Genomic DNA, 12,146 nt, shown 5'->3' with positions numbered 1-12,146 from the left:
GATTTCAGTGTTCATTATTTTTTAAAGTAGTCCTCTCCGATTTTAATGCATATTTGCCACCGTTCTGCCCATGCGCGAATCACGTGATACAGGCAGTCACGTGACATGCCGCTTGGCGTTCTGTTCACAGAAGCTGAAAGATTTTTCCGAGTCTTATATTTCTTACCATGCAAGTTATTTTTTTATAACAAGAACAGTCCATTTATCAGAAATGGCCAAATCTCGGTAATAGGATGGGTGGATAAGGATATCCTTTCCAATAATTAGCATGGGGACCATCACAATCCGAATCCGCTGTCTTGGAAGCGTCGTTTATCCAGCGTGGATAAAGGATGGGCGCCTTCTTTTTATCATATCTGATATGTTTAAAGTCTAAAGAAAACGATATTGTAGAGATTTAATAATCATATTATTGCTAAGATATTCAACTATATTTCTAACTTTAACTTGGCGATCTTTCATTACATATTGCTTAACTAAAGACACATGTCTTCCCCAGCTTGCTTTCACTGGGCAACAGAACAAACATCATTTTTAACCATCTCCCTTCCTTCACTAAAACAATCAATCCAATTAATAATTGAACTTCTGGCAAGTCTTTGGTCTTCATAAAACTTGTACAAATTATTGTATACTACTACAAAGGAATTTCCTAGATATACGTTAAACTTTTCAGCCGTTCGTTGCTCGAGTACGACTGAGTCAGCCATTTTTTGTCACAAGTCACCTACATATTGACGTCATTTTCACATTGTGACGTCACAAACCTGGAGCTAAACATAATACATGTATAACATCTGCTATTTATAGAACACGTGTATGACTACATATTCTGATCTGAATTTTGGTTTTGTAAATATAGAGATAGTTCGCGAACTTTCTGATCACCCCTCGTACATCTTAATCTCATCTTACATGAACAATACAGCTGCATACTTAGATAATGAAACGGAGCAAAAATTTTTCTAACATTCTAATAGCATGATTGTATTGCTTTGAATTAAATTTTGAATGCTTCTCATTACCCTTTCACTTTCTCTCATAAAATAAAACATTGTATTTTAACTTTACAGCATAATTTCAATACAATATGCAAAAGTTCCCGGATGTCTATTTTGTATAAAACAAGATTTAGAGTGATCTTGCAACTCTTTTTTAAAGATTTTGTCCTACCGTAAACCTGGAAATTTTTACTGTGGATAAATTTTTAGCAAAGGACTATCTTTGATAATTACCAAAATTTGCCCCCAAACTCAAATTTTGATGGAGAAATCTATAAAATTTTATGTTCTTAATCAGAGGGATATCTGCAAACTTCAAAGCATTCGCCGGCGTTGCGCAGTGGTTAGAGCGTTCGCTCTAGAGTCGCGGAGTAAGGAGTTGATCCTTACGTCGCGGGTTCGAATCCCACTGTGGAACGTGGAGACCAGTCCTTCGGATGGTACCGTATAAACCGAGGTACCGTGTCGCAGCAGGTGCTGGCACGAAAAAGATCCCTCAATAGCCCTGAGTGCCGAGTATAGGCCCTCCACCGGCAAGTGGTGGCGTCTCCATATGAGTGAAAAATTCTCGAGAGGGACGTTACACAACAAACACACAAACAAAGCATTAAATATTTTCATCAGCCATGACGTCACATGTTAGATATGACGTCAGGAAAATGACGTATATTCAACATTTCCATGATTTACAGAGAAAAAGGTGTATATTGCGTCGATATTTTGAGTAAAAGTCAGGTTGTTAAAGAGGAACTTACTCTCGTGTATAAGAAATGTGACATGTGAACCAATGTTTTAAATTGTGTTTTAATTCAATATTAACTAGACGTTTTATTTCTTCTTATACCTGGTAGAGAATGTTTTTATTGTTTTCTATATTGTATGTAATTCAATATTAACTGGACGTTTTTTTCTTCTCTTTTTATAACCGGCAGAGAATGTTTTTATCACTGAGAAAGTTAGTTAAAACTGATATCGTTTATATAGTTTATGTACATGCGTGATTTACTAAAATGTTATGAAAACTTTAAACAGTTTAAATGTTTTATCTCTCTAATATTTTATCTGATTGTTGAACGTTGGCACCGTTAAATATTATAGTCTTTAATGCGTTTTACTCAAATGCCCCTTAATCATTACACCTATATATTTCTATGTAAACCTTGGCCCACTTTTGTGGCCCCGCCCTACCCCCAGGGGTCATGATTTGAACAAACTTGAATCTACACTATCTGAGGATACTTCTGTAGTAATATGTCTAATGATGGCTTAGCTGTTCTTGAAAAGAAAGATTTTTAAAGATATTTCCTATACATTCCTGCCACTGCGGGGCGTGGAGACCGTTTCTTCGGATGAGACCGTATAAACCGGGTCCCGTGTCGCAGTTGGTGTTGGCACGAAAAAGATCCCTCACTCTTAATGGCCCTGAGTGCCGAGTATAGGTATAAATTTGTAGCCCTCCACCGGCAAGTGGTGGCGTCTCCATATGAATGAAAAATTCTCGAGAGCGACGTTAATCATGATTTTTGCGATTTTGTGATTTTTAGAGGGTTACTGTGTCCAGCAGTGTTCTCCAAAACTGAACATAGAAGTATGCTTATGCAGAGTTTAACAAATTGAACACACCCGGTGGAACGTAAACTGTTTTGTAATCACGACACGAGCTCTGTTATTGTTGATGTTTACGTTTCACCGGGTGTATTCACTTTATCAAATTCTGCACACATCATTGAGCACGGACTGACAATACTGGTGAGTTGGTTTTGCTTTCTCACATTTCTACTCTGAATTTTCTGGATTATATCTTTAGTTTTTTCATTAATACACAACAAAATCTCTGCTTTTCTTAAGCATTAAGAAATTGAAGTATCAAAAGTATTATCTAAAAATAATTGCAATATTCTTATTCTTGGAGATTTAAATGCACGAATTTCATATCATGTTGACTGTATTATTAATGATAATTGCTTATCTACAAACTTAGAAGACCTATTACCAGATAACTATAATGTTGATCATGATATTCCTAGATACTCGGTAGACGGAGTCTTTAATGCTCGGGATAGACAATTACTAGATTTTTGCATTGCCTCCCAGGTTCGTATTTTGAATGGTCGATTTGTTGGCGATTCTGTGGGTAATTCTACTTGTTATAAACCTAATGGAGTTAGTACTGTTGACTAAGCTTTGGCCGATGTGGACCTTTTAAATAATATAAATTTTTTTCAAGTATCTGATCCCACATATTTATCAGATCATGCACAAATATCTGTGTATATTCAGTGCAATAAGCTAAATAGTGAAGTTGCTTCTAGCTCAAGAGCTTTACAGTTGAAATTTCTGAAATGCTCGTATAAATGGGAAAATATTTCAAAAACTAAATTATTAGACGCTATGTCTGATCCTAAATTATTAGAACAAATTTTATCTTATGAAAATACAAATTATGAACACAATGCAGAAGGTATAGATAAAGCTACAGAAGCACTGAATTCAATTTTACAAGATTTAGCAATAAAATCTTGTAAAATCATCAATTGTAAGAAAAAAAGGCTAAGAAAAAAAAAACATGGTTTGACACTCAGCTTAAAGATTTGAAAAAAAAAATGTGATAATGTTAGGAACTAAGATGAAAAATGAACCTTTTAATTCAAAAATTAGGCATGATTATTTTATTCACTGTAAAAAAATGAAAAAAAATGGAAAAACAAAAAAAGTATTTATTCTAGAAAGAATTATATGATAAATTATTGAATTGGAAAGAAACAAACCCCAAACAATACTGGGAAGTGCTTAATTCTCTCAAAGGAAATAAAAGCTCTAATAATACAGCAGACATATTAGTTAACATCAATAAAGTTATATACCATTGTAAGACTCAATGTATATGTAAAAAAAACAATAAAGAATTTCAGAAAAGGATTGAAGATCATGCAACTCTGTATAAAACTTTTTTAGAAGAAAACCAAATTACTGACCAACCATTTACCATCACTGAATTTAAGAACTTAATTCATAAGCTTATAATCAATAAAAGTGCAGGACCAGATCTTATTCCAAATGAAATATTAAAACATAGCTCAGTGGTTACTTGTAAATCTATAGTTAAACTATTTAACTTAATATTGCATACTGGAGAATACCCATCTGCATGGAGAAAATCATTTATTGTTCTAATCTATAAATCTGGAGATAAGAATGACCTAAATAATTATAGAGGTATCTCACTTCAGAACTGCGTAGCAAAACTTTTTAGTGCTACACTTAATAAAAGATTAATGCTACATTATGATAAATTATTCTCAAAACAACAATTTGGCTTTAGAACAGATCACAGAACAACAGACAGCCTTTTTGTTCTTAAAACTTTAATAACAAAATATATTGTTCGAAATAAAACAAAAATATATGCATGCTTTGTAGATCTGCGCAAAGCATTTGACACTGTTTGGCATAATGGCCTTTTATACAAATTAATGAACAATCAAATTGGTCAAAAAAATTCTTTTAAGTTATTCAAAGTATGTACAGATCATGTGAATCAGCTGTTAAATTCGAAAACACTCATTTTAATTATTTTAAACTTGATAGAGGGGTTAAACAAGGAGATAGTCTAAGTCCAACATTATTCAACTGTTTTATTAATGACCTACATAACACATTTGATATGTCATGTGATCCACTCATACTTGAACACACACATGTATCTAGTTTAAGCTTTGCAGATGACCTTGTTCTGCTCTCAGAGTCCCATACTGGTTTACAGAATACACTGCACAAATTGCAGAATTATTGCTTAAATTGGCAACTAACTGTTAATACTACAAAAACAAAAGTTTCAACTTTTCAAAAAATATATAAACCAACTTATGTTTTTTATTATGATAATCACCCTCTTGAAGAAGTAAAAGAATATAATTTCCTTGGAACAATAATTGATCACAAAGGTAGTTTAAACAAAGGAGTACTAGAGCTGTCTAAGAAAGGCTTAAAAGTAATATTCTCCCTAAGAAAAATCTTCTCCAATTTCACACAATTACCTGTGAATTTGTCTTGTAAATTATTTGACACTCTTATTCGCCCTATTTTATGCTTTAATAGTGAAATCTGGTTTATGGATGATTATCTTCCTTCATACAGAGTAATACTTAGAGCAATGAAAAATAACAACTCGTGTGATAATCTCGCTTTACAGGAAAAATCTGTCTATGAAAAAGTACATGCTAGATATTGTAAAACAGTTCTAGGACTCAACAAAACAGCATGCAACATTTCATCATGGTGTGAACTAGGTAGACTTCCAGTTTCTTCTTTTATTAAAACTCAAGTTATGATGTTCATGTACTTTGTACGACTAAACTCTCAGAATGTAAACCACATGATTGAAGAATCAAAAATATCAATATGTCTTTGCATGAAGAGGGATTTTACTCGTGGCATACCCTCGCACTGTCTATATTTAAAGAAAATGATTTAAATAGCAATGACTACAGGAAAAAATGAAAAATTTGACAACATTCGAAATTCGGTTAAAAAGAAGTTGAAGAAAATAGTACTAGATAATTATCAAGGCAAGACTATGGAAAAAGTATCCAAATTCACAGAAAACTCCAAACTATATTTGTACAGTAAAATAAAACACAATCTTAATATGAAAGAATATCTTATGCTTGAATATAGTTTCAAGTATAGACAATTACTAACTAAGTTTCGAACAAGTGACCACTGCCTACTGATTGAAACTGGTAGACATAACAAAATACCTCGACAACAAAGATTATGCACTTCATGTAATGCTATTGATGATGAATTTCATTTCTTTTTACAATGTAATTTGAATATACAAGCAAGGAATATACTTATAAAAACCCTGTTAGATAATTGTTCCTCATTCTATCTCAAATCACCCAAACAGAAACTTGAATATATACTTAGCCCAACTATTCAAGTTATACCGGCTGTTTTCACTTTTATAAAACAATCATTAGAATTAAGAAATAAAAGGTCCACATCGGTGTAACATATAAGGAGTAAATTACTTAAATTGCGCCTATTGTATAAATACATTCATTGTTCTTTGTTTTTTTTTTCTTATTATGAATTGTATTGCTTGACCCATATGGGTGTATTATGCAATAAAGAATTAAGGATAAAGTCTACTTTGTAAAAGTGCAAGGATGTGCCAATCAAACGAGTCCCGAAATTCGTAGTTTCAATAATATCCAGATAAAATAAGATTTTTATTCTATTTCCATGTGAAATGCTATAGCAACATTTAAGTCATGATATTATACAGAAAATTTGAGAAAATATTAACTTCAAATCTGTGTCTATGTCCCTTTCAATAGATGTCATAAAATTTTCATTAATTCTGTATTATCTCCCCTTGAAAGAGGATGTAGTCCTTATTTGAAGATACATGAATTTCCTCCCGAGGATGCTTTTGTGGCATGTTCGGTTGAAATTGGTCCATTGGTTCATGAGAAGAAGTCGATAATGTGAGAAGTTTACAGACGACAAACGGGCACCGGACACCCTTCGATAAGAAAAGCTCACTTGAGCTTTCGGCTCAGGTGAGCTTAAAAAAGCTGATCGTCATCACTAAATAATAATAATAAAAAAGAAATAAGAATTAGATATTACTTAGACAAAAATTCGTTAGATATAAATGCGAGAACTACGGTATAGTTAAAATTAAATTAAGTCAATTTTTTCTCGTTATTACGATATTTAACGTCTTGTTGACTTTTGGTTACGACTTTCTTATGTCGTAATTAACGAGTTTTAAGGAGATAAGTCTGATCAAAGAAAACTATAATTTTGCTAACTCACGAACTTACAAAAGCCCATTTAACTCATTTTCGTAGGTAAAAAAAATAATATAAATAAAATAATCGAAACTTCCGCGAATAAACGCGAAACTTTCGCGTTATTACTCGTAACTTTCGCGAATAAACGCGAAACTTTTGCGTTATAATGCGATTTTTTTTTCAACCTACGAAACTGAGCTCAATGGGCTTTCGTACGAATTGTCTCAGTATGCTTGATCAAAGCTCCCGGCTCATTATTACATTCAGAGAGGAACGAACGACACTCCTGCAAGGGAGATTGCTCCTGATCGTCTTTTGACAAACGATCTGCTAGCGAAGATGAAATCTAGCTCCATCTACAATATTTCTGACTGGCAAATATGAGATATCAAAGATGGACCTTTAATATGAATATAAGATCTCTATTGGAGGGGCAATAGTAAGATTTGGTGCTTAAGCAAATGTTAATGAATTAATTCAGAATTAATTCATACCATGTGAAAAATCACTACATATATAGTATTACCGTCAAGCTAAGTAGTAGGTCAAGAAAACGCATCATAAAAGTTAACTGATATATATCAAATGGATTTTGCGTCTATAACGTTTGCCAGTTTTTTGTTGTATGATTGGTTTGATAGTTTGGTTAGAGTTAACGTTCGCTGACATAAAGGAGCTCTACTGTAAAAACTTCTGAATTTATTTACCATTTCGATTAAACCACTATAAATGGTACCTCTTCCAATGAGGATGAATTCTTTTTCGATACTGTCACCATTTCCGTTGTATATAGAAGGAACTCTCTCTCTCTCTCTACCTCTCTGAGTCTCTCTCTCTCTCTCTCACTCAAACCAAGCATTTAGGGTTTGAGATAAGAGGAATAACTCCTCCATTCCACGGCATTCTGTCTTAAAATTACATAGAATAGTGCTTTCGTTGATTCTTTACCCGAGTTTACTTTCTGGGTCGGAATATATGAACTGTATATATACATGTAATACATATTCAATTAGCACATGAATTGTTTTAACATATTCACTTTTAACAATTTGAATCATGATCATTTTCAAAATACATGTAATAAAAGTTCACCTAAAAAAGCATTTATTATGTTAAAAAGTTTTTATTATGCTTTTCATTCTTTGATTTTGGATAAGGTAAATTTGAATATATATCTTATAACTCCTCTATACGATCTACGAAACTTTAAGGGGGGGGGGGGGGTGATGATCCAACAATTAATAGTATTGTTTTGTTCTCTCCAATCAGGATGTTCTATGCATTTTGATTAAAATCTATCAGACCAATCGACAAAAGTACATTATATACATGTAGATTGTTATCAGTAACGGCATTCATTCATTAGTTATGCCAGTGGAGGAAATTCTGCTTTCTCTGCAAAACTTCCACAGGTACGCTGTTAGGCCGGAAACAGACTATAGTGGTATTTTTACGGTCAGAGTGTGGGCTCCCATGCGTGACGGGCCGGGAAATTTAGAGAGCGTCTGCTTTCTCCATAGGTGTAGTGAAGTCAGAAATCGGATAAAATGATTTTTATACAAATGGGTATATTTTTATGAATAATATTGAAAAATGAATGAAGTCACCTGGTTTGTGTTTGTCTTTTGGATGTTAATTTTACCTGTAATCAAATGCCAAGGTAAGTCTACCTGTCGGAAAGAGTGTGTGATACAATCTTATCTAAGGTTGCGGTTTGAACTAAATTCGATTTTTATATTTACCTTGATTAAAACGGGATTTCATCTTATCTAATGGAACATATATTTATAGGAACGGAAAATGTTAAAATGTCAGCAGTATTTTAGTTACTTCGTATTTCTTGCACCTGTAATCGACATACTGGGGCACTTTCGAAGCTAATTCCAATAATCTTTGGAGAATTAACAGATTAACTTTATAAGGGAATCATTTGCCCAGAGTATAACTTAAATTAAAATTTTTGCAGTGTCAGAAAGGTTTACCTATTTTAATAATAGAATGACTGTTGTTATATTCCTCTGTTGCACATAAATTTTATTCTTGCGACAGTTGACATGTTCAGTAAAAAAAATATTTAAACATTTAATTTACATTAATATGCAATGTGTTTTAACACGAAACTAACATCACTTCCTCATTTTATAGTCTGATCATCTGATAATTCGATGATATGAGGCTGTAAAGATTGGGAGCTAATGAGTTAATCGTCGCCTCCAACTGTTGCTTTAGATTTTGATAGAATCAAACAAAAACTACGTCAGGGGGTAAAATCATTTAACGGTTCTTTCCCGGACATGTTTAGGGTTTAATGTACCATCTTACAGCTTTCGCATGCACTTTCCTCAAAGTGCTAAAAAATGTTCGCCCATTTAATTAACCTACCGGTTTCAAAATTTTAGCTGTCTTCCCAGTGTTTTAGTTAGTGGGTGCAAGTGCCTATAATACATATGACATAACAAGTAAGAGATGTACAAGGTATTATACCTGAAAAATTGTTCGCATTTCTACAGAAAGCGTTTGGGTAACGTTTTCGTACTTTGAGCTTTTTTATTTGATGTCAAAGCTATTCAGAATATGTTACGATAAGGCAGCGTATTTTACTTATTCAGATAACAGCACCAGTCAACACCTTGAATGAGATCTGTGGACATTATAGGTCGAGGAATTGTCGTTTTATTGGTTTAAGGCATAAACGCTGTTACGGTAGAAATTGCAGATAAAAGAAGTTTGTGTGAAGTCCCCCTTCCATGTAGAAATTCTTGTTTGATTTCTGTAATTAAACTATTTGTTCCCTTTTAATGTGAGGACATTCACGAGAGCCCAGATGAGCTCCAGTGTGTGTCGATTAAGGTGAATATTTTGACGTAGAGTTCCCCCTCTTCATTGTTGATGAGAAACATACAGGCCTCGGATTAAAGTGGCTTAAACACCAATAGCGTTAATGAGATCTTATCTAGTTTCACAACTATCTTGTTGCATATGTTTTTTTCTTAATATATGAATCGTTTTTATCACATTAGCCTTAGATTTTCGGATAACCTCATATCTTGCTAAGTCACCTAGTAGTTTTATTTTTGGAGCAATGTGCAACTATATATCTATTATTCAGAAATTGGAATAAAGCTTTCTAAGCTAAACTTTATACTGTTTAAATGGTCAACTACAGAATGTCTGATATTTTTTCTTAAATAAGCCTGTACATATTAACAAAAAAAAAAAAAATTACGGAGACAAGGATTAAGTGTAAAGCTGACCAAGACAGTTCCTCTTCCCCGTCATCAACCCCCCCCCCCCCCCCCCCCCCCCCCACATTTCAGCCGCAGTAATATCTCGATTCATTAAAACATCGATTCCGTTGATCTTAATTTGCGAACTATTTTGAATTTATCTATGTTGCGTTTATGAGCTTGTTGAAACTATAACCATTGTCATGTCCAACTTGATTTGTACTACTTCATCCCCCACCCCACCCTAAAGTAGCTGCAGATCTGTAGCTCGCTGGACTGAAAAAAAAATGGGATGGACGATTCTTGTTAACTTATCATTAACTGATTATCCTCACCTGGTTTGAAATAATAATAAAAAAAAAAAGGTGATGGAGCAGTCATCGATCCATCCCAATTTTTTCAGACCAGCGAGAACTCTACAGATCTGCAGCTAACCCTAAAGTAGACGCAATGTAGTTTCTAACGTTATATCTTCCAGAATATTTCAAAATGAGTACGTCTACACGTGGAAATAAGAACAGAATAAGAACAGAGACTGAGTCAGTAAGTACCCGTCGAGTGTGGGTTAACTCGCTAATAGGCTGTACTGTAGATGAAAATCGAATTATATGAAGAACGATTTAACCATTGACTTATTGGAGGGAAAAGCAAATATACTATTTCAGACTCAGAAGTGATATTTTTTCAGATTTTAAGAATTTATAGCTTCGTTTCAGTGGCAAATTGTTATGGTGTTCAAAATAAACATACTAATAATACAGCCATCCATTTTACGAATGGTGGTAAGTGTAATCTCAGCGAGATTTGTAGTGAACTGGTCTGAAGAATTTGGGATGGATCGATGACTGCTCCATCACCTTTTTTTTTTATTATTATTTCAAACCAGGTGAGGATAATCAGTTAATGACAAATGAATAGGAAAATTTAGGTATACTTGTAGTATAACATTGAAGTATACGAAAAGATTGAAGATGTATTAATCAGCATGATCGAGGTTAATTAATTGGGACGAATCGCCCAAATGGGATTATTAAAAACTCGTCTTATCAGAGTTTCCGAAAAAAACCAAATATTTTCTATCAGTCATTCGGACTGATGACTTAATATGTTCTACCAGTCCGAAGCAAATTCTATCAGTCCGAACTCCGAATAAATTCTAGTATAATTCATGATGTAATTCAAAAGAATATGACATTGGTGGGGACTGGTCATTTCATTTCACCTGAAAGTACACATCAAATTGCTGCAGAACATCAATGCCAACCTAACTGCACCTTGGAAGTACCCAGATTTAGTGTGAATGATTCTGCTGATCGTAACAACTCCAGTTGTGAGACAATTAATGCAATAGATCAGCTAGGGTACAATTAATTAAAATAATCTAATATGTCTCGAGACAAGCAAGCCCTCACCACAGTTAGAATATGTCCCATATATTGCTAGTTGAAATGTAGCAAATCAGAGTGTATCTTCTCAAAAAGGAGATTGAAGAATACAAAAGGAGTTGTACTGGAGTAATTACTGGAAAAATTTTATTGACCAAAAATAAGTAGATTTTTTTATTCAATCAATTCATGAGTTACCATATGTGCCACCCAATCACTTAATAAGTGTAGGATCTAAGCAAAACTGGATTCCTGGTTGATGGGAGATGCCCTTTACAAAAAGGCAGAAAATAATGTGTTCATTCCTTATTGAGATTTTTATCATCAATTTTTAATTTAACTTTAATTTTGAAAAAAAAAAAAAATTCCCTCCCTCCCTCCTGGGTCTGAAACCTCCCAAGCGGCAATTCCAAACAAACAATTTTTTAAGGAATGGATGGCCTTAGAATTATCTGCCCCAGTTTTTTTTTTTTTTGGATATATTGCTGGAAAGTAACTTGCTAAAGGGTTTTTAAGATTACCATGAAAATACAAAACTTTACGGGTACAAAAAAAACAAAAAAACAATGAATTGTAAACAGAAAATGATCGGTCATGTGGACCGGTGATATAACAGGGTTAGAAACTCCCTAAAATTACAACTCGCAAATAATTGCGAGTACCAAGAAAGTGAACTCGCAATTTTACAAGACTACTTGCAATTTTCATATAAAGTTGAATTTATAT

At 33.5% G+C, this 12,146-nt stretch overlaps 1 protein-coding gene across 1 annotated transcript in view; it reads left to right on the top strand.

The window, feature by feature from the left end:
- Positions 1-8,279: 8,279 nt before the first annotated feature.
- Positions 8,280-12,146, top strand: part of LOC133184437 (laminin subunit alpha lam-3-like) — a 54,130-nt gene continuing 50,263 nt past the window's right edge. The window contains exon 1 of the mRNA XM_061319517.1: positions 8,280-8,468. Coding sequence (XP_061175501.1) covers positions 8,402-8,468 — 67 coding nt within the window. The 5' untranslated portion in view covers positions 8,280-8,401. The remainder of the gene's footprint in view (positions 8,469-12,146) is intronic.

The sequence above is a fragment of the Saccostrea echinata genome, unplaced genomic scaffold (genome assembly GCF_033153115.1).
Source record: "Saccostrea echinata isolate AGI-Se365-2 ecotype Australia unplaced genomic scaffold, CSIRO_AGI_Sech_v1 ptg000010l, whole genome shotgun sequence".
NCBI classification, from domain to species: domain Eukaryota; kingdom Metazoa; phylum Mollusca; class Bivalvia; order Ostreida; family Ostreidae; genus Saccostrea; species Saccostrea echinata.
Note: the sequence above shows the minus strand (reverse complement) of the source record. Positions and strands in the feature narration are given on the sequence as shown.